Source organism: Colius striatus, chromosome 2, assembly GCF_028858725.1.
Source record: "Colius striatus isolate bColStr4 chromosome 2, bColStr4.1.hap1, whole genome shotgun sequence".
Taxonomy (NCBI): Eukaryota; Metazoa; Chordata; class Aves; order Coliiformes; family Coliidae; genus Colius; species Colius striatus.
The window spans coordinates 117513407-117537011 of NC_084760.1; the positions used below are offsets into that span (position 1 = coordinate 117513407).

A 23605-nucleotide genomic window follows, 5' to 3' on the forward strand; every position below is an offset into this window, starting at 1 on the left:
GCGGCGCCGCGCAGTCCCCTGGCGCAGGCCCCGCCCCCGCGGCGGCCGCGCGCGCCCTCACTTCCTGAGGCGGGCGGGTTGAACATGGCGGCCGGCAGCTGCCGGGGCAGGCGGCGGCTTCTCTGCGCGCCGGCCGCGCTGCTCCTCGCGGTGCTATTGGGTGCTGCCTCCGTCTCTGCGTCCTCCTCCTCCTCCCGGGCAGGCAGCCCTGGCGAGCCGCGGAGCCGTGTGCAAGTACTGGGCGGCTCCAACTGGAGCCTGGTGTTGCAGGGCCAGTGGATGTTGGAGTTGTGAGTAACGGCAGCTTTCCCGCCCGCCTCTGAGGCAGCGTGGGGCGGAGGAGGGCTTCCCTTTGTGGGGTGGTTGGTGTCGCCCGCCTCAGTTCGGCGACTGCCCCGGGGAGCGGGCATGGCCAGTAGCGCCGGCTCCAGTGTGGAGGGAGAGGGGCCGGACGGCGCGGCCGTCACAGTCCGCGAAGGGAAGTGAGGGAGCAGCTGTGCACCTTCCCCGCCCCTGAAATGGCCGGCCTGTGGGGAGGGGGGGCACGGGAGGGAGCGGCTGGGTGTCGTCCACACAGGGACACCTAATGCCTGTGATCTCTTCCACACTGCGTTGTCGGCCCTGAAACCTCAGGCAGACGCTTAGCTTATTTGAGATGATATAAGTAGCTTTCCTTCAGGTTCTGGTCATGCCCGCACAGGATGTCTGAGTGCCCCAAGGTTAAACAGGGTTTCTCTCAGTGGGTCTTTCAGCGTTGTTAATAAAGAGAACAAACTGCTGGGGTATAGTGTTAGGCAATGCATCTTACTCTGCTTACCGATTTGGGACTTCGGCTGGATTCTGTGCAAGCTAGAAAAGCTGGATTTGATGTGTAATACTTAGCAAGAGTAGGTTTCCAAAGTGGTGTTACATAATATCCTGGTACACCCTCACTTCCCACTGCCTTGCTCTTGAGTTCTTGTTGAAGGGAGATGCATCCAAATTCATTAACTTCTCAGTGCTGCTGGTGGTTTATTCTGGTGACAGAGAGGTTTGACTATTGCTGGCTGCGGTTTTAAGTGCTTCAGTAGTGGTATGGTGGCTTCCCTTGTGACTTGATGCCATTCTTGAAATGCACATGATGTTTTGTACTTGGAGGCCAGCTCACCTGTCTGCATTTAGAAGGGGGAATGGAAATCAAGTGCTTTTTTTTTTAAAAACAAGTAGTTAAAAGCAATGTAAGTAGGCTTTATGCTGAGATGATGTGTATGCTATGCAGCTGTGAAGTAGGATTTTTATTGACGTGTGCTACTCCTTTGTGCTTGGGTTTGAACAGTTTGAAACAGACAGGGGAGCCTGTAAAACAGATTTGTTTGCCCATCAACATCTGAACTCATGCTCTCCCATAAATACTTACCCAGCTGCTTCACATTTTGTTTTACTATTGAATTTGAGTTATCTCCAGTATTAGGGGAGAGATGATCACTTTTCTTAGGGCTTTATTGCTCAGGATCCTCCAGGGCACCTGTTCATTGGTGAGTAGATATGAAGAATCCTGAATTAGCTAGTGGAAACACCCAGGGATGCCCACTGTTCTGTCTTAGGATTTAGGTTTGATTTTGAGTATCTTTTTTTTTTTTCCCTTCTTTTCACTTACTGTGTTCTGGGTGATGGGGTAGAAGATGATCTTGGAATGAAAGAAAATAAATATATTTTTAAAATTCAAGCTTTGGTCACTATGGACCCCTAGTCCTATGTGGAAGCTATTGTGTGAAAGTTACTGACTCATAGACAAGTTGGTGACTCTTGAGGAGAAAAAAGGTTCTTTATGGCAACTCAAAGTTTTTATTACTAAGAGAAAATATTTAAATACTTAGTGGTTTGTGTCCCTGATGAAGGAAGAAGAGAGGAACTGACTGAAATCAGAAGTGACGGGGATAGTGAACAGTTAAAGTCCTTTGAAAGTCTTTATTCCACTTAAAACATTGCACTCTGGTTTGGAGTGACAGCTGACAATAGCGATGGTGGCAGAGTTAGCTTTAGTGCAAACTGGATATTATACGTGTTGGTGTGTTGCTTAAACTAGACTTATTTTATGAATGGAAGGTCCTTTCTTTCCCATACCTATTTATGTGGTTAATTTCTAGTACTTACTACTTTTCTTCAGTGAAGGAACTTTTGTCTTTATTGAAGATGCTAACTCAATGCTGCTGTTCTTGAATTAATGGCAGTAGGAGATTCTCAATCACATGTAAATAGGACTTTGTGATGTAGTATTGATTTCTTACGATTCTTGCAGTTGTTTTCATGCTGATGTTCCATGCTGATGCATTTTGGCTTCTACTGGTTTTTAACTGGTTTAGAGCTGGTGATCCAGACAGAAGTCCAGCATGTCAGATCATTGATTCCTTCCATGCAAGACTGCAATAGTGTTCATCAAAACCTTGTTTGCACCAAGAATGTCCCATTTGTTTGTAAGGCCTTTGTTTTCCAAGCAGTACTTTATTTTTTAATATAAATGTTATCTCTACTGAAGAAAAAATGTCCACCTTATTTTGGTCACCTGCTCTGCATTCCTGGCTCGAAGCCTCCTGCCTGGTAGGAACAGATACTAGTACTCTTGTTTCATGCAGATGTTCTATTTGTGGAAGTAATGTAAGTGAATTACTGTATGCTGCCACTTTTTTGTTGCTCTCAGGTGCACAAATAGAGAAACTTAACTGAGAAATTACTTGTGTGTGGGATTTATAGTGGAAATAAGATTTTTCTTTCTTCATCTTTCCTACCTGAAGCATGTGTACTTGGCTGGCTTTTATCAAATATATGGTGGTTTATAGCTGGCAAAATTGCAGGCACTGTAAGCACTGTAAGCATTTAATTGATAAAAATATTCTAGATAATTTTGTGGCTGTGAAAGACGTTGCAACACTTTTTTCTTATTGGTACTATCACAGCACACAGATCCTCACCCAAGTGCTGCTAGTGTGATGCTGGAGTGAACCATTTTAAAAGGTTTCTGGTGTGTAGCCACAAGATAATGATTCTTTAGTATGGGAAGTTTTCCTTTTGTCTTTATACTGTGTCTGTTAGGAGAGTAGAAAACTTAATTTCTGGTCTGTTTATTTAAAAATGCATTTTGCATTTGTAGATGCAATTTGTTCCAAGATTGACTGACCTTAATTTAACATCCTCTTCTTTTTAAAGTGAACAACAGAAAAACCCCAACAATAAACTTGTTGTCTTCATGCCTCTGGCTAGAAATTAAGCTATTTAATATGCTCCCATTGTACCCGCAGTACTTTAGGTGCCTGCCCATCAGGAAAATCTCAAGTTTCCATGCAGGGTCTTTAATATTTTGGTTCCCATTTGTTTCAGCACAGACACAAGAGCTGTGTGTACTTAAATGTCTTAATTTTCTATTTTAATTCTAGCTAGATGAAAATCAAGAGAGTGGTGTAAGTAATAGACCTGTTCTTCGAGGCTAGTTTATCATAGTATAGGCCTGTACTTAATTTTCTCTATGCCATTTATCATTTGTCCTGCTATCTGGTAGGCCAAATTATCATAAGGATTCAGTCTTCCCACTAACACTTTTATCTGTAGTTTCAAGGGAGTGTGCTGAAAATCTCATTGAATGTTTTAGTATTTATATAATTTAATACTTTTAAACAGTTGTTTGGAAACACTTTAAGTAAAATTGAAGAATTCCATAAGTTACTTAGCAATTGCAGTAATTTCAGTTGAGTAAGATTGGGGATTCTCTGTTACTTTTAAGACCCTAGTTTCTTGACTTGTTAGTATCCAGGCTTTTCTTTGTCCTAATTTAAAAAAAAACCCTCAAACAAACAAACCCTCAAAACAAACTCACAAAGAAGGGTGGACTGAAAACCAGAGTTTTGACTTGATACGTCTCTGAAGCTTTCCAGCCCTCCTGACTGAGTTCAGAGGAAGTAATCAAATTATCTATGGACTTTTATTTAATACCTGAACATGTGGCTGACTACTGTGCCATGCATTGGCTGAGCAGAAACTGAGAACATGTTAAACTGAAATATCCTTGGTAGCAGATGCTTTACTGTTATAGAAAGGAACAAAAACGTTTAGAATGATGGAATTTAATCTGATGAAGTTCTAGAAGATTTTGCATAGCTTTTTAGTGATTGATTGGCATTCTACTTCAAAAATAATTTCTCCATCTTTAAAAAAAAAAGCAGATGGTACTCTTATCCTTTTCTTGGTTGGAAACTAAAGAGAAGAATAATTACAATATACCCTACTTTGCTTCTCATCTTGGAAGTTAATAAAGCATTTCAGGACTGAGCTGTAGCACAAGTGGAGATGGCACTTGAAATGTTGCGGTAGAAAATACAATTTGTTTCATTTGTAGTGCATCAGTTTTCCCTTTTATTTGGACATTATTGGAGAAGAGATGTGTGTCAGGATACTAAAGTAAATATGGCAGAATGAGAATTCATAAGTTTGAACTTGCACCCTGAAACAAATTCCTCAGAACCGTGACCAGTGTCTTGTCACTTCAGCAGGCTCATCTGTGATTTAAGGGATTAGAGCACAGTTTGGCAGAAGAATCTCTGTTTTCTCTTGAAGGTAGCTAGGGCTTTGGCAATTTGTGTTAAAACTTTTTTGTGAGGTGACTGTTTATGGATCGGGATGTCTTTCCTGTCTGTTTTGGAGGATGTTTGACATACCTAAGAAACTTAACAGATTCCAGAGCATGTACTATTGTGATACAGATGTTGGTAGATAACAGAGACTAATTTTTGTATCTTTGGCTACTACTTGTTCAGTTGAAAGGTAGCCTGAAACCATGTAGTTGACCTTCTGAAGCTTATGCTTTGTTGAAATTAGTTACATGCTATACCTAGTAGTTTTATTTTACCTTAACTGTGTATGACAGTCTATTGCAAGCTGCACAAGTTTGACACACACTTTGTCAACCAACTTAGAGTAAAATATATAAAGATGACAAATGAGATTTTATCAACATTTAAATGTTATCTGATGTTATCCTTTTATTTTTCTATTCTGTCTCCATATTGATATTGTCAATACTAACTGCAGACATTGTTTGATTGTGCAGTTGGTAGCATAGAAAACCTAACTCTCGAAACATGCTTACTAATTTTGCTGAAATTAATCCTGGGGAAGAAAGAGGACTGAGAAAGACAATCAGTGTAAGCAGTAGGAATTTGACAAGCATTCTTTTTAAATCTTGAGTGCTGTCAAAAGAGCACACTTTGATATAGTGAGTAGTGGGCTAAGGCAAATGTAGTTGGTAGTAGTTCTCAGGTGTAGGAAATCCATACAAAATGTTACATTGAAGGGTATTGCTTCAGAGGACAGCCTGGCTTTGATAAAAGCTAAAAGATAACTTGCATGGAAATGGATTTATTACATATGTAAATGGGATAACTCATAAGTTGTGTGGATTTTTTTAATATCAATTTCTCAGATACCTGGAATTGGATTTTGTTTTAGTAATGTGAAAAGGAATGGGTAGGGATTGATTTTAAAAAAGCTACTTGATTGTCTTAGTTAGTAGACCCAATGAAGAAAAACTGTACGTTCTTCTCCTTTGGGATTGATGTATTTGTGTTTTTTCTGTACAGTAAATCAATTTGAATGTCTATAAGTGTAAGAATATTAAAATATTTAACTTATCTCCCCCCTTTAGCTATGCTCCTTGGTGTCCTGCTTGTCAACAGATTGAATTGACATGGGAGAGTTTTGCAAAGGAAAGCGAACGTCTGGATATCACTGTGGGAAAGGTGGATGTCACTCAAGAACCAGGTATAATATGAAATGGACTGTTTGAATAAAAGGAATTATTCAGTATAAGTAGCACTTAGTATCTAGGAGTGTGCTTCATTTTGCTGGAGTACCTGGGATACCAGCCAAGTCAGAAAGGAGGTTTCTAAATGGGAGTAACATTATCCTCATTTTGTTTCTCCATATAGTTCATATCTGTGAGCCTAAGTTGAAGGATTAAAGAGTTGGGGGAGTAATCAGGTTTAATACTATCTTAAAGGGGCTTATTCTCTGATTTAGTCTTTTTCTCTGCTTGTGTCATTCCTCTTTCCTCCAAACTGTCTGCAGAAGAATCCTGCTCTGTGTCCTTCTTTATTAAGAGTTTCAGGGTGTGGTAGCATTCCCACAGTGGGAGCCTGCTTTAATAAGTTCTTAACTGTTCCATGGTTGTACTGGTTTATTGTCTTGTTTAATTGTAATAGTGCTTTAAAGTACAGGTGTTACTGTTGTATTCTGTTGGAGATGCACATATGCAAATGTGTTTACAAAAGAGGTTGCCTAACTATCCACAGAAGCGTGACTACAATCTTAATTATTCCCTTAGTGACTCTTCTAAGTTTTGAATGTGTGTTTATGTAAGCAGTACCAATATTGTTTAAACCTTTACATCTCTTGGGAATGGTTTATACTTGTTTTGGCTTTGAGGGGATAAAAGGTTTTACCAGCAATGTCAAAAGACAGAGAGAGAGAAAGAGATGTTACTAAAATAAAAAGACTTAAGTTTTACTGACTTTATAAAGTGTGTGGAAAATGTGTCAATTTTGTTATCTGAAAACATGCCAAACAAGTTAGCTTTATCAAGTTAACAGTAGGGAAATGACTATACTCTGGTCTCCGAGCAATTTACATTTTCACAAGAAAATGCCAGCTGTTCCAGACCTTGTGCAGGCTAATGTTTTGTTAAAAGTTTAGAAGTATACAAAAACTCTGAAGCTAAAAAGCTGTTGATGAGATGCTCTCCTTTAGCGCACATAGTAATTACCAACAGTTTAATAAAAACGGACAAGTTGGAATGTTAAAAACTTTAGCATTTATATTAACTTGAAGTGAGCTTCTGCGTATTATTGAAATAGTGATTACTCTGGAGAGTTACTCTGCACATGGAGATCCTTTGTAATCCTATCTTATTATTTTCTGTCAATTAGACAGTAATTGTTTCACTTAGGCAATGTTCAAACAAAAGGATTTCAGTTGTGATTGTGGTATTTGAATGTGACTATAACTTAAAAATGCACTTTCAGAAGTGCTGTAAAAATAAAACAGTTGAGATCTTGATTTTTTTCTTCCCAGTGAAGAACTTAAATGGAAATATTGGGACCTGAAGGGGTCAGGTAGTTGATTCTTTTGGTCTAATTTTTTCTGACTGCTCGGTAATGCCAGAATCTTAAGACCTTAGATCTTACTTTTAACAAGAAGTTTCTTAAGTATTTGAATTTCTGATGTTGCTGAGAGTCTTGACCTGTGAGAATATTTAATTTCTCCAAGTCAAAGCACTGACCCAAAATGATAAATTTTTAGCAAAGCATACATAATATACCTACAATGTCCAGTTCAACACAAAGCATGAAAACTGTAGCCACTTCTGAAACTAATGAATGCTGAAACTGGATACCAAAGATTTATTACAGATTTTACCTTTGGTGTGGATACAATTTTGAAGGTGTATGAGGTCCCGTGGAAGCTTTCCAAAGTGATTGAGGTATTGTGATAATAAAATTTGAAATAAAAAGGTTTATGCTTCAGCCTTTCTTTCAGTTGGTATGCCTAAGTGCTGTAGCTTCTGTTTATTTGCTTGCACAATGGTACCTTAATTAGCTTTGGTTATGTAACCCTTCATCAAATTGGAAGTAGTCAAAGTGCATTAAATTAGGTGAAAACCACTCGATGAGTGCAGGCTTGCGTAAAATTGCACTTCCAAAACCTGCAGGAGAAAGTAGCCATTCATGGTGCTTAATTATAGGAGATGCCCAAAGAATAAATCTACCAGAGCCTTAATGGATTTACAGCATATTTCAGTCACTTGATGTGCTTTTTCTTTCTTTGTCTTTTCTATTGAAACATTCAGTATTGCAAGAGAAAGTAATGGGGCCACTTTTGAATCTCCAAGTTCTGTGTATTTGTGGTGCCTTTCTTAAGCTCTCAATCTCAGCATTTACCTGTGATTTAAAACCAGACTTCTTTTGAGGACTTGTTTGGTGAAAGCAGTGTTATTTTTAGATTTATGTGTATTATCTGGTGTGTTTTGGTGTGTGTGCATGTGCAAATACTGAAGGTTTTTTTTCTGTTCTTGACTATGTTTTTACTTCACAGTGGATGTATGTCAGGTTTTGACTTGCCAACCAAGACTTAACTGTATTTCAGGTTAGAACTACTAGCCAGTTCAAGTTTGTATCAAACGTGCACTGAAACAAATGTCTGTTCTTAGCTTTTTATAACTGGCTTACATCTGGTATAACTCATCCAAGGAGGTTCCTTAGAGAAGCAGCAAACTCCCAGTGACAGCTTTGGGGATGCTTAGGTGCATTTTGGCAACAGATTTTGTAATTTATAAATTTGACCAGTCATTCTGAGGCTGTTGGTTCTAGCTACTTTCCTTTGTTTCCCTGACTAGCATTTGCAAGAGTCTTTCAGTGTTCCCATGAATTTTTCTGCTCTTAAGTTTATTATGTTCCTTACGCCTCTCCCCACCTAATTTTTCTCATGTAGCTGTGCTTTTTCTTCATTAATTCTAATGTTACACTTTTGGATTTGTTTACTTTATATCTCCCTGTGCTGGCACAGACTTTAGTTGTTTTATAAAGTTTTGCAGCACCCTGCCTCTCAAGCAATAAAGACAGCAAGCTGAGGAGTTGAAATGAACAAGACTTTTTGGAACTTTAAAGATGCATGTGCTTGATTTGATATAAACATCTTGAAAAAAATCCCAAAAAACACAAAAACCTCACATCCTTTTTTTTGCCGAATCCATAGGGAAATTCACACTAGGAAAAGCAATACTTCTGAAACTTTAGTGAAATCCATATAGAAAAATAACCTTGTAGTAAACAATCTTCAAGGTAAGTGCGTTTCCCCAATTTGTCAACAGTGTTTAGTATCTGGTACAGTTTGTAGTATTTTTGAAGACAAACTATAAACCTGTTTTTATAAAACACTGGTAAAAGCCATGCAATCTGCTAGTCTACAAATACAGATTTGTAGGTATTTATAGATAAGTCAGAATGGTGAGAAATTTCAATTTTACTTAACTGATGTGAGATTTTTCTTCCTTTTCTAGGCTTGACTGGTCGTTTCTTTGTCACAACACTTCCTACAATTTACCAGTAAGTTGTCTGTTTCAGTGTGTGTGCTTTTTTTTCCCTGCCCTGTTTGAGCAGTGGCATGGAAGATGTAAGGAACAACTGAAAACATTTCTTGAGCTCAATGTGTTAAATGAAGATAAAATACACATTTAATTCTGAGTTGTCTAAAAAATAGTTTGACTGTTAACCTCATGTTCTTTGTATTTGCTGTAGTGTGAGTGATTATTCAAGAAAAATAGGAGTTTTAGTAAATGACAAAAAGTTGTGCTGCTTAAAAACAGACTCTCCCTCATAGATTGGAGTTTCAAAACATTGGTGTTCAACTTTCTGAGCAAGTAAAATCTATACTCTATATGGGCTTTTTGGTTTGTTGGGTTTTTTTCCATAGGTACAGCTTAAGGGATATCTATGGTAATGCATATTTCTGTTTCCTTAGTGCAAACGACGGAGTATTTCGCAGATACCGAGGCTCTAGGACATTGGAAGATCTTCAAGGTTACGTTTTAGAGAGAAAGTGGGAAGCTGTGGAGCCTGTAGCAGGATGGAAGTCTCCATCTTCTATAATGTAACACTTTGTTTTTGTTAACAAGAAACATTTTTCATAGTTTGTTATTCATTAAGAGTGCTATGTTGACAGTTTAGAGACAAAAGGCCTTTATTCCCTAGGCATGTACACTTTGCAGAAGCAATCTGTGTTGACAGCGTGCTTTCCCATTTCTCACCTTTAAACGCAGATGTTTTTCTGCACTTGCTTTTGTTCATGCCTACTGAGACTTTTTATATAATTGAAAATACATGAAGAAAAAACAACCACTGAGCATTATGTAATTGTCAGTTTCAATATCTGCTGGGTACTGGAGTCAAATGCATATTTATGTAGGTTATTATTTAATGACTTCTGGCTACTTGGGACAGGCGGTCTTCAGCTTTAAGGATTTCTTGGTATTTTTTTGTATTTACAAGGAATTCTTATGTTCTCCTTTGAAACAGCAAACAGTATAGCAGAATTTATTTTCAGGATGTTGGATTCACTGTGAATCCGTGTAGAATGTTCGTATGATATAAAGGATGACCCGAAGATGTGAAGGGCCTGCATTTCATTCTGCATTTTGTTCTTATTATGTGTAAGTTCATATCAAAGATACAAAGGGTATCCTTATCTTTCACCTAAGAGTGAGGAAGTGCTGTATGATATTCAGTAACGGAGAGAGGAGTTACAGGACTGGAATTGGTATTTTTTGATTATGCTCAGATGTCATTTTTTCTCTTTCCATGTTTTGCAATTAAATGCACGGAATACAGGGAAAATGTGTTTATTTGCAGTAGCCTCTTCCTTAAAATGTAATAAGGGCTGAATGACTTTGAAAGTCTATAGATTTTTTTTTCCACTGATTTCTGAGCAGTTTACTGTGTATCTCAGTTCCTAACTTAGAACTTTTTCCTTCCTTTTCCTTGTTTCTTAGGATGCATGGTATGGCGGGGCTATTTCACCTCTCTGGATGGATTAGGGTAAGTAGCTCTGTGGTAGTGTTTTCCACAACCCCTTTTATGCTTAGAATAATGATCTGAACCAAATATTTATATCATCCTTCTATGAGTTAAGTTTTCCTTACATTTGCTGTACACTGGGTGTACAGTATCTTTGCATTTGAAATTTTGTAGTATTAGTAAATTGTAACAAAAATACAAATTTGATTGTAAAGATTATTCTTAGTACTGAAAATACTTACTGTTCTTATTATCTTGGCATAGTTAAAGTGTTCTGTCAAAGTGTGCTAACATAATGGAGCTGTTTTTTGAGAGCTGCTGCAAAAACAGTTCTAAACATTGGAATTCATTTAGTATCTACCAGGTTCTCCCACACAATTCCTAAAGGTTATATCCAGGTTCATTTTTATAGTTGTTAATCCCACTCTTCTGCAGTTCATTGGCATCTAGTGTATTGTACAGGAAAAGAGTTGTGTTCTTTTGAGAAAGATCTCTACATCTGGATTTCAAACTGCCAATGCTTTTTGCATAGCAATACCACAAATCTGGACAGTGGAATAATTACTGGAAGTGAAGGAGAAATGTCTAGTGTACACTGAAGTATGCTTTCAACTTGAAAACATTTTAATACAGTTTCATTTGACAGCTGTCCAAGTTCTTCCTGTAGCCTGCAAAGGCTGAGGATTTTCAGACCTTTGTCCAGGAAACAACTTTTTTAGGATCTTCAAGTGTAGCCAAGATTGTGAAACTGGATTTGATTGTATCAAAGAGTCTTAATACTGCAGTGTGCTACAAAAATGCAGTAAAGAGTTTGAACTGAGTTCATATCACTTCCAGTAAGCATCTAACTGACACAGAACCAAACAAAACTTTCAGTTATTAGGTTTCCTGTGCAGGTTATCTTTGATTCTTTCACTGGATGGTATTCAGTTTTTATAACCTTCTGGCATTTCTCTTCTGTGGTTGCTTTGTAATGGTGTTGTCTTTGTCTAATTTCCTTCCTGAAAGATTAAATACTCTGTGAAGAAACCTCCTGTAATTTACTTTCCACTTTAAGTATTTCAACTGTACATTTCCTCACTGTTCTTCTTGTACTGTCCTTCCATATGCTTTAAAAATGTTGAAACCTGTCTTGACATTAAAAAATATGATGTTGGAATTTCAATATTTAGACTTTTGTAAATATTGATTATGTTTAGTTTTCTAATGGATAAACTCTTGGAAGAGAGCTCACCTCGTAATTTACTTCCTACCAGACCATCTGACTCAACGTGATGCTCGGTTCAGTCAATTCAATTTGTAGGTTTGAATAACAGATTTCAGTTTTGAAGAAATCTCATATTGGAATTATTTTCTTTAGAAGTGAAATTGCTTCAATTTTTACTTAGAATGGGTGATTTCTTTTAAGAACTGAAGAGCTTGTGTAAGAACTAAATGCTCTAATTTTAGCTGATGAATTCCTGAACTTAAGTATGTATGTGGATCTTGTGTAACTTTAAATGTCTGCCACTGTGCTTCTCAGATGTGATTATGGGAATAAAGCTCCTTATGAGGCTAAGGATTTTCAGTTGGTGGTGTGCTTGTGAGGTGGATATAAAAGGACATTTACTTTTAACCCGATTTGGTGGCTTTTTTTAGTTCTAAAATACTTAATTTGTAAACCAGCTTTTGAAAATTACCAGCTTCATAGACTTCTATTGGTGCTGTGTCATCAGAGATGCTTTACTTCCTACAGCAGAGGCCACATGAAGAGACATACAAGTTCATGCTTTGGGTTTCTCTACCCCAACAGTCTTTCTCCAACACTTGCCACCTTCTTCCAGAATATAAGGATTAAACATGTTGTGATACTTTCCTGTATTCTCTGAGCCTTTCTCATACACTAAGGTTACAAATGGTATTTCTGATGCCAAGTATCTTAGGAGAAAGGAATTGTGCATCCCTTGCTTAAAAACCTTTTTAACATGAATGATTCAGTGAAGAAAAACAAGATTTAATGGTATCAAAAGAATTCTAGTAGAATATTTAAGGATGGCTAGGGCTTGAGTGGGAACACTTGAGTATAAATAATGTTAAATGAAAGGTCTTAATTAGATATCAATTTAGGTAATGGTGATGACAGTCTAAATCATCAGTGCTGTTAGGTATGAAGTTATTAAGTATTTTCTTCTCATTTCCAGCAAATACATAACTACCTCACTGGCACTCTTGGAATTCATGTTTGGATTTCTTATGCAATCTTCATCCTAGCTACCTTGTTGATTGGCCTGCTCCTGGGTTTGGTAAGAAAGCATATGATTTTTTCACAGTTACGTAGGACTTTTGCTTTGCATTGACTTGTGGAAAAAATCCCTGAACTTCCCTGATAAGATATACTGAAGTACTTTGTTTTAACTTGCTTTTTCATGCTGTATGGAATAAAAATTCTGAAGAGTTCAGTACTGCAGATCACCTCTCAAGCATTACCTACTTTAGGTAGAGGCTGAGAGTAGCTTGCTCATGTAACTGTACCTGTTTATGAAAGCCATGCCCCAGTTTAGATTTCTTTCATCCATTCACTAAACAAATAACTTTTATATTGTTCTTTTACATTTAAGACTTTCATACTTAGAGTTTGAATGTGTGTGGTCAGAATTTTGTGAAGATTCCAACTTTCTAGAAACACAGGCTTTATGCACAGATTTTTATTAGCTGGAGTGGGATTGCATTTGTGGGAGTTAGTGATGTAAGTATGCTGCTGCACTGCTGCTCAAAATGAAAGGATGAAAATGTAAAGGCTTTGAAGATTTTGGGGTTTATTTTATATACGCTATTCCAGGCCATAGCATTGTAGTTACATCTTGGTTTTAATGAAATCTGACTTCACTTCTTTCTCCTCTGTGATATTTTGAGTTGAGTTCTCATTAGTATCTGGAAAATCTGCCTTCTCTGGTTAGTAACCAGAACTGGTACATTTGTATATCAATCTCCAAAAGATGAGGAAGGTTATTCAGCAGATCCTTTTAGATGTGTATGCAGAAGTTAAGCAGAATATCCAGAGCCTTGTGTTTGTTTCATCAGTGGGGGAACAGTTCAAAGTTGCTTTACTTGTGAAGCTGGAATTCTTTTCTATCAGAATATTTAAATTACATGGCTCTGTAACGTCTCAAATATCAGTATTAAAGGAAACATTGAACTGGAAAAGGAGTTATAGATGGGGGAAAAAAGTTCTTCCAGGCTAGTCACTTGGTCCACAAATGTGTTCTGCAACTACAGACAGTTTTTAAAAATATGCAGGTTTAACTACCTGCTAAATTACTGTTCCGAGTAGGAAATGTAAAGGTTGTTTCTGGCATTTGGGTCTCTGCCCTTCAGCCTAAACCTTAGTGTTGGGGAAATAAAGGGAAAAAAGAGAAAAATAAAATAAAGGGAAATTGCATGAGTCTGTTTTTCAGTAGTACAGAGATTTCAAAGCAGCATGTTCCCATGTGACCTGGTCTAGGTGAACCTGCTTCTGCAGGGGGGTTGGACTAGATAATCTCTAAAGGTCCCTTCCAACCCCTACCATTCTATGATTCTATTTAGGCAAAACCATGGTTTTATGCATGTGTATAGAATTGGTATATATAAACAAATGTCTTTCATAATACAATTTCAACAGCTGCATTTTTCTAGATGGTATGTTTTCAGCACCAGATGAATGCAGATCAAGTTGGCATAACTAGGAGCAAATGAATATAGTGTTGTAAAAAAAAAACTTTATACTTCTCTCTCCTTCACTTTTAGACTCAAACCTGAAACAGTGTAAAGTTAATCTCTCAGCTTTATTCGAAAAAGCTTTGCAATGATTGAATAGTATTCCTTTAACATGGTGTCATCTGTCTTTTTCTTTCCTTTACATGTGGCAGTGAGATACAAATATCTTCCTTGCATTTTGATTGTATGTATTCTGCAACAGGCAGATTTAAGTAGCAACAAGCACAAAAGGTGGAGGTACAGTCTATTGCAGAGCCAGGAATAGGGCTGAAATACCATTCCAAAACATAAAAAGTCTTGACCAATATTGTTTCATAAGTTTTAAAGAAATGAAACCCCTGAACTGTGTTCTAGGCATCTCTTCTTCAAATGCGAGAAGTTTCAATACTGAATAAATTTAGGAAAGTGGGAGGCAGAAAATTTGTAGTAGAAAGTGGAGAATGTTGCTTGATATACACTAAGAAGACACATTTTTCCACATTTTTATTTAGCTCTTGTCTCTGAGCAAGATAATGTAATTTTCTAAACTCTATTGTATGTCTATAAAGAGGATGAGTGGAAAATACCTAATAGCACAGGGGCTGCTGGGATGGTTTGCTAATGAATGCCTTTCACCTTTACACAGATACTGGTTTTGATATCAGACTGCCTTTGCCCATCCAAGTCAAGATACAGAGCTGAAATATCTGGTAAGAACCCTTCAAGTGTAAGTACTGTAGATTTAAATGTATACTTGTAGGAGAGAGGACAATGCACTGTTAGGAACTTAGATGTGCACCAATAATCCAGATATGCTTTTTACTTATACTGACAAAGATTGGTGTGTTGGGCTCTAAAATACCAGTATCAAAGCATTCACTTGGAGGATATCAAAGCAGACAAAAAAACCTCAAACAAACCAACAGCAGTTTGTTTTAGCTGCCACAACTATGGAGAGGCTAATGCATTCAAAACAAGGTAGACTGGAAGAAAGATACCAAGGTTTATGCAGGAGTATACTCACTAGACCAGTTGTTTAAATATGGACAGGAACTTCCTTTGACAGGATGTTTCCACATCCTAATACATACTCCATATATTGCCTTAAGTAATGTAACATTATGAACCAGCAACATTCTTTCTGATTTGTGGTTGGGGAAAGATGGAAATAGAGGGAATCAAATTAATCTAGAGACTACAGGTGTAGGGTCAGGGGAAGGTGTTGCATCTTCTTCAAATAGAACTGAAAACATACACTTTCCTGATCTTCAGTAAGAGGTCTGTTCCCTGTGAACATGGAAGACAAAAGCTTGCACACAAAATTAAATCTTTCATCAGCATAAGATGTGTTAACTCCAGACCACCTTTTGGTAGGTTTGTGTCAAGTAGAGTTTAATTGTGTACATTTGTGTGTGGTGGTTTGGTGTTAAAGACAAAGATACATCTGTGATGTTTGCCAATATGACTTGAGCCAAATCTAGAGCTCAGAAGTGTGCAAAATTACCATCTTCAAAATTTTGATTCATCAGTGTCAAAGGAGAAGGCACCTGTGCATGTGTGTGCAGAATGCCATCTAGTTGGCTGCTCTTGAATCAACAGCAGCTGGTACCTGACAGCTCACCAACATCTTGCTGCTTTCCCACTGATTTGTTTGGTAATTGTATCTGTTCAAAAAGTCAAGTGAAAGGGATCTGTCCCTAATTTGTGACTTGGTGGAACAAAGTGAAAGCTGTCTATGCCTTGGTAAGCAAGGAGAATAAGTGAAAATAGGAGAGAAATACTACTGAAGATCTATTTGAAAAGATGGAAAAAGTAAGGAAAATGCAGTCCTGTACAAGTTTTCAGCAGAAACCTTTATGAACACTTCAGAATATATACATGGTGATGTAACTGTAAAAGACATTGTTCTGAAGACAGTCTAACTTCATATTTTTTAAACTCTTCTTTTGCTTAGAAGAAGCAGTTACAAAAGATAATGTGGAGAATGCAGCGTTAGAAGAACCGGAGGAGGCTGCAGAGCTTTCCGCAGATGATGCTGAAGAGACTGCAGATGTAAAAGATCTTTCAGATGGAGAAGATGCAGCAAATTCAAGTGCTGATGACTCAGAGGAGGATTTAGCACTTGGAAAAGAATCAGGGGAAGAAGAAATGGAAGACTTGAGTGAACAACCTTTAGCTGAATCAGAGACTGAAAGCTCCGTTAGACAGCGTAAAAGTCAGGTGGCCGATAATGGTCTATAGTTGTTTGGTGGTGTATTTTGTACACTTGGACCAAAGAAGTATCAGACCCTGAGTCTGAAGCTGAAGCTTTTACTTGATCTGTCATTTGTGTTTACGTAAAACCTCTGCTCTGTTAGCAGGCTTCTTTTTTTTATTAAGCTGATACATGCTTACTTTGTTTTATAAGCATGTATACTATGTGTTGTGTATCTTTAGCCATGACAATCAAAATAAGTGTATCTTATCTGTTTGAAGTCTTGTAAGAGAAAAAGGATGTAACAGCGTCAGTTCACTAGTTATAAAATGGTCACATATGCTTGTGTTCAAGTATTGACCTCTTAACTTACAGAAGCTTGGTAGGACTGTGACTTTTCTGTCTGAATGTTTGTCTGAATGCCACAGAAGCACCAGGTTAGTGATACAGTAGTCAAAGAAGGCACCTTAGTAGTCTTCTGTTAAAAATGTTATATATGATGGGTTTATTTTTATCACTTTCAACTGAAGCACCTTTCTCTTTCATTTTGGTTAATGTTTGTTTTGCAAGTTTATTATGTAGTACACCCCCAGCTTTTTCGATTTTTGGTAATTCAGAGTCATGCTGCATAGCTGAAGCTTGTCAGCTGAGTTTTTTGACCCAAGAAGTTTGAGTAATTGAAAAACCTCAGGCTGAGAAAGAGTGGCAACTAGATGTTTAAAATATGTTTGAACTTTTAGAAGGTTTAAGTGAAATTATTTTGGTTGGGAGATTTTTGCCAAAGCATGACTTTGTTTCTTCTTTTCGAGAGATTGTAGCAGGAAGTATTCACTTAGCAGTCAGTAAGTTGTATATTTCTTGCCAACACAAGCTTATTATGTGCAGTGCAGTTCTGCCATTTTCAACTCTGAATATTTTTGACAGGACTCAAAACTGTTATAGTAACATTAACTGAAGAGGCACTTAAAGTTTTACCTTTGATCACTTTTCTGCTTTCTGTCACTGGATTTGGCACATTAGGACAAGAGGGGTGTAGTTGGGTAATGGGGAGGAACTCCTGTGTTTGCTACTTATATCGAGATAAACGTGTGTCTGAGCTGTGTAAAGTGAAAATGGCTTGCTAGGTAGGCAGCATTAGGTATAGGTAGAAGACTTAAGTTAAAGATATCAATATTTCCCTCCTTTTGGCTTGGTTAATATATAAGGCTTTTTTTTTTTATGGAATGACTACAGTGAGATCCTGTATGTTCCTGTTTTGTTGGTGTGTCACCATATACATAAGATATGTCTTAATCTTGATTTTTTTTTTAAGTAAATATATATATATATTGCATAAAGCTTGCTAACAGGCATGAATTTCATCTTGTTCCTCAAGAATAAAGAGTAATCAGAGATGAAATAATCTCTCATTAGAAGAGACAAGTTGCAAGTGCAAAATGCTGGTTTCCTTTGAGACTGAGATTAATAGGGCCAATTTGTGTTGAAAGTTGTTTTGTTCTCTTTTTAAATGCTCATAAAGAGTATATTTACTAAGAAAGCTTAACTTTTCCGCTCTGTATCCTGTTGCATATTGTTTCTTGGAACTATATGGTAGAAACTTTGCATTTGTCTGTTACAGCTGTGTAAAGAGCAAAATTACCGTGACTATATAGAATATGAATTTTCTTAAGGAACATTCTCAGTCTGGAGCTTGAATTTCATATAGTGAACACATGTAAAAATGCTTTTACATATGTGCAAACATGCAGTTGATGATACATACACGTTGGATTATGAGAACAGTCTTACATTATTGGGACATTGTCCCATGTAACTGAGTAATTGTAGAAGCTTACAGCTAGCACAGCTCAGTAGCAGTTGAGGTACATAGCAGCTTCTGTAATGAAAAAAAACCCAACCCCAAAACAGACTCAAACTGAAGCTAAGCTTTTATTTGCAAAAATTGAGAAACTTTGTGACCACTGCAGTCTGGAGGGAAGAACTGTGCACCTAAAAGTTCAGAGTATGGATTTGTTGTTTCCATGATGTGTTTGTTGTTTTCATTCTCTGTGCATCAGGAGCTCATAAAAATTCTGAAAGGAAAACAAGGTATTAACCATATTTCATGAGACCAGCTGGAGACAGTGAGTATATTCAGTTAGGTGAAGTTGCATAAGTGAAGAACAGACATATCCCCTCAGTCGTGAGTGCAAAACTACTAGACACTGAGAAATATGAGGTATTGTATCCAGCACACATTGAGGCCAGGGATTAGTCTGACTGTGTACCAAAGATGATGTTTTGTATTACACAGGTAGTTTGTGATGCTCAGAGTGTAGGAGGGAGCACGTCAATATTAAATTTTGATTCCATTTCTCTTCACTTTTGTAATGTCATGGAGCAATCATCTTAATATCCTCCTTGACTGATTAAAGATGTTTAACTTTAAAAAGTCTAGAACATCCTTAGACATCACAGTGGTTTGCTTGTATACTGTTCAGCATATGAAGTATTAACAAGTCAAATGTACCTCTTTTCATTGGTCAAGGAGAGGTATTTGGGCTGTTTGAATGTTTAGACAAATAAGATGTTCTCACAAGGGGGGAGTCTTTGTAATAATGTCTTTGAATTTAAAAAAGCAAAACCACAGACCACAAATTGCACCCTGTCCTACAAGATACATAGTTGATGAGGTGATGAGTTTGGATTATTTAAAACGAAGATGTTAAGTGTTTTCCATTACAATAGGCCCAGATGTAAGATCATGCTCTGAGCAGGGATTAAGTAAACAGGCAGCAAGTGACAGCCGTTCATCTCTTCATAGGTCTGTCTTGTGAATCTGGAGGTGAGCTACACTAGGCTTGTAAGCTTTCTTGAACAGAGTATGTATGTCACTGCTCCTGTCTTTTCCTTAACAAAGTAGGGAATATTAATGCTACATTGAATTTGACTGTATGTGATGTGTATTGGAGTATCTTATTACCAAGATCATGACATTTCAGTTAAGACTTGAGGTGCTATGCAACCCTAGATATCTCTAGCTTAGTTTTACATTTTTAGGAAAAATACCATAGAATGATACTGATGATACTCAACTTTGATTAATGTTTATCAGGCCAACAACAAACAGCAAAGATTGTAAAGGCTAAATTTGCGTTTAGCCTTTACTAGCCCATGCAGCAAAAGTGTAGTGGTAATACACTTCCCAGAATCAGAGTCTTTTCCCCAAAACACATTTTAATTGAATCATGCAAGTATAGTACTAATTAGACTACTACAGTAGTATTAATCTTGATGTGTTTCCAAAAAAAAAGTCAATATCAAGCTTTTGTGCAATCTGAGTGTTTTGTTATCTCTGTTCTTTATGCTTAATTCAAAAAGATGGAACTCATTTTTGCAACCTCAGTGTAGACAAAATGTATTTGGAGAAGCTGCTGCTAACACTGTCCAAATATTTTGATTAAGGGATAGGGGCTGTTCAGGCTTGTAAACTAGAGCTGCGTGTCAAAAATGACTTCAGATTTTTGAGAACCAATTTAAGTTTCAAATGGGATGCATGGAACTCAAAAAAACCAATCCCTGATGGATCTAAACGTGAGTGCTTAAAAGTAAGTAATTCAAAGAAGTGCAGTGGGTTATTTTTTAAAGAGACTATAAACACATCCAGCCTTTCAAAACTCCTGTCCTTGAGATTTGTGTGAAACTTGTGTGCGTGTCTTGGAACACTCAGTACGTGCTACACACGTCTTGAGTATAACACTTGTTATGTGGGCTTGCTTTGTGGAACTGTTATACAGGATTGTCTTGTATATCAAAGTGTTGCAAATTTATACTGTGGATATTTGTACAGAAAGTGCATATAAATTTTGTATTTATGATCTTCTTGGAGTTATTTTTCATTTTTCCAAGTGTGTAGATGGCTCATAGTTAACAAAGTGTTTATTTTTAATACTTGATCTTCCAGTTAATCACAGAAGTGGTGACTTGTGGAGATCACTTCCTTCTTACATGAGTGACAAAATGCTTGGAGGAGGCCTACCTAGATGGAGGGTTTTACTGTAGTAACTCTGGGCTGACAGTATGCTCTTGAAAGTATGAAACGCAGCTGAGGCTCAAATGCAGGCTGCCAGGCCAAGTGGTGTAACTCGGAGCCTTTGAAAGCTTCACCTCTGTACCTCTAGGTTAGTTTTTTTCTCTCTGAGAAATCCCCTAGCTGCAAATTGTTTGCTACTCTCTCTGGGATTTGGAGGACAGCAATACTTAGAGATTTCTCCCTTAGAGAAAAGAAAGCTACAAATCTAAATGGCCTGTCTTCTGCTTGTAGTTCACAGCAAGCAGTTGTTGCCCAATAATTCAGCCTTAGGGCCAGGTGTGCTGCAGGGAGAAGTGACTGCCAGGAACCATTACTTCAAAGGATTTGGATGTTGTGAACAACTACAGGATCTAGAACATGAATTCTTTTCTTCAGGTGAGTTTTCTGAACTGCCTTTCACTGTGAACAGAATTGCTGCATGGGTTGGGTCATTTGCCACTCACTTGGCTTTTCTTTACTGTCTCACTGATTCCATGATGTAAAGTTGAAGGGGGAAATGGTATCAAATGAAGTCCTTGAAAATGAATTTGTTGAAGCAATCTGACAAACATAAGCTCTGTAAGCACCAACAATTCATTTATAAGCTGGTTTGCCAGCTTACAATCAGTCTGCTGATGAAGTGTTGTTTTGCTTTAATGAAGACCATAGTGACAACTATTTCTAACCAAACATCTTGATTTCTTTACACTAGAAGAAGACTGTAAAAGCTCTGTGTACTCCACTTTTGCTTTATCTTTACTGAGGAGAGAAGAAAGCTGTTTATTGAAACAGAGAGAGAACAATTGGGGATTTAGTAATGACATATTTAAATTTCTGTTTTCTATGGAAAGGTCATTTTTCTTAGCTTGTGAGAATTTTTCAGAGCCTGTAAGTGCTTTATACTTTTACATCTATTAATCTGAATCCCAGTGGAGTGTGAGAGCTGAATGTAGGCAGTGCCGATCATCTTGCCACAGGTTGTGGCAGTAGTTCTCACACTTGCAGAGGATGCAGAAGGGACAATGGTCATTAAACATGTTTCACCATCAGTCCCACGTCAAGAACATGAAAAAAATCATGCTTGATAAGGGTACTTTCTATGTCTGATAATCGCTGTTCAGCTGGATAGGGGCATAAATGGCACTGAGAACCTCTTTGTAGGTCTCCTCTGGATTTTTTGCATCGTACTCAGTCCAGATCATTCCAGGAGAGCTGCTCTTCCATTTGATGCTCCAGTCTCCTTCCAACCCAGCAGCCCCCTGACATCCTGACTGACTTCCCAAAGTAGACGTTCAGGGGCTTGTTAAGGCCACCAGCTCAGTGTCTCTGCTGAATGGCCAAGAAACCATCCTCATCCCTGCAACAGGCCTATTATTTTTTCCTCAGATTTCATGCTGAAATTATCTGTAAATAGGTATTTTGTGACTGTATTTGGAGACATTCACAAATGTTCTTGGGGAATTTGGAAGGCAAAATAACCATTTAGTTGTGTGAGTTAATAAAACAGCTTTGCACAAGTGTTGAGAAATAGATGATCACTGGAACATTGCAATATCTTAATTATATTCTGCACTTAACTTTTCTGGTCAATCTTTACTGCAGTTAACTGAGGTGAGAAAAATCCCAGCTGACTTATCCTTCACCTGTGGAGGTTTTTGTGTTGACAGGAGGCCATCAATGTCTTCTCTCTGATCCTGCAGTAGCATACAGAGGTTCAGACAACCATGCTGTGTAGGGATCTCCCTCTCTAGCAAATAACATGCATTAAGACAAGCATGTTGTGATATTTCTTAGAACACTTTTTGGGCTTTTGATTGGAGCCCTTCCTAAGGCAAAAGTGATATCTCTGTGGGGCTTTTCTTGCAGAGTTTGTGATATCTCTTTGAGCTAAAGTGCAAAAGTTTCTTTTGCAGAGCCTGATTCAGCCAAGATCCAGTTATGTGACACTGTTCTTTATTGTTAATTCTCCTGTGACCTGCCAAAGGAACAAGTGAGAAGCAGTAGATACGGGAGATGATGTTAATGCTCCCCTGATTGTGGTGGTGGTTTGGTTTTTTTTCTGTGCCCTCATGACATCTGAACATTTCATTTGAATTGCACATTGCCTTTTATCAGTGAGGTTTGCTGGGGCAAACTCTTTGCTATTAAGTAAGATGTTGTTCTTTTGTTTCAAGGTTAAAGTTCTGACAGCTGATGTCTCATTAAGCAGCCAGAGGAAACATCTCATCCAGAGAGATTCATTAAAATGAAGAGCCAGTTACTTGGAGGGAAGCTGTGTCAGAGCTAGCCGGTATGTTGGTGTCAGATGTGTTGGGGAGACATTAGCTGCACTCTCTTAGGGATTACACTTGCAAGAGCCATGTAATCCTAGTTCAGCAGGTTAAATTTCTTATTTTACTTAGTTTGCTTCCTTTATGCTGGTCTTGGCACCTTCCACTGCACCCCAGCTCGTAAACTGACCGGCGTGGGAGGAGGTGGCAGGGTCTCACTGGGGTAGGATTGTCTCCAACTTGTGGTCGACTCCTGCACTCTGTGGTACTTCCCAGGGCATGTTGGCTGGGTGGCAGCAAGAAGTCAGTGACCCCATTTGGGCTTTGGTATCTGATTGGCACAATAGGACAGGAGGGATCCACAAAGGATGGTGTGTGAGAAGCTTCATGGTAGGGAAAGGAGAGGAACTTTGAGCCTGAGTGGCAAATAACGACAAGTAGAGTAAATCAGTGATTTTGTGTGAATGAGGTAAATGAACATATACAAGGAGAGAAAATAAAGTGAGAAGTGGTTTGAAGAGCTTAATTATTTAAGTGAATATAGACTTCATGAAGGGGGCTGGAGAGACCAATGGCAAAACAGCATAATTACCTTTGGCCATTTTTATGCAACTTTCCAACATTAAAAAGCTTTTGAATTCATTAAGATTGAATTCAGTTGCATGTGTTCAAAATGTTTAGTTATTGTGCAATGCTTACTGTGTCATGCTCTAGGATAAATCATTGTTTTTAGCACAGGCAATGTAAACTTTGAATAAATGAAAACAGATGTGTCCCCAGTTTT

At 37.9% G+C, this 23605-nt stretch overlaps 1 protein-coding gene across 1 annotated transcript; it reads left to right on the forward strand.

Annotated features, from left to right (window-relative positions):
* The first annotated feature begins 76 nt into the window (after positions 1 to 76).
* Positions 77 to 20357, forward strand: TMX4 (thioredoxin related transmembrane protein 4). Its single transcript, XM_061989257.1, has 8 exons — positions 77 to 290; positions 5672 to 5787; positions 9080 to 9125; positions 9541 to 9669; positions 10568 to 10613; positions 12773 to 12874; positions 14953 to 15016; positions 16261 to 20357. Exons 1-8 carry the CDS (start codon positions 85 to 87, stop codon positions 16545 to 16547), a joined length of 996 nt encoding a protein of 331 aa, XP_061845241.1. The 5' UTR covers positions 77 to 84; the 3' UTR covers positions 16548 to 20357.
* The last annotated feature ends 3248 nt before the right edge of the window (positions 20358 to 23605 follow it).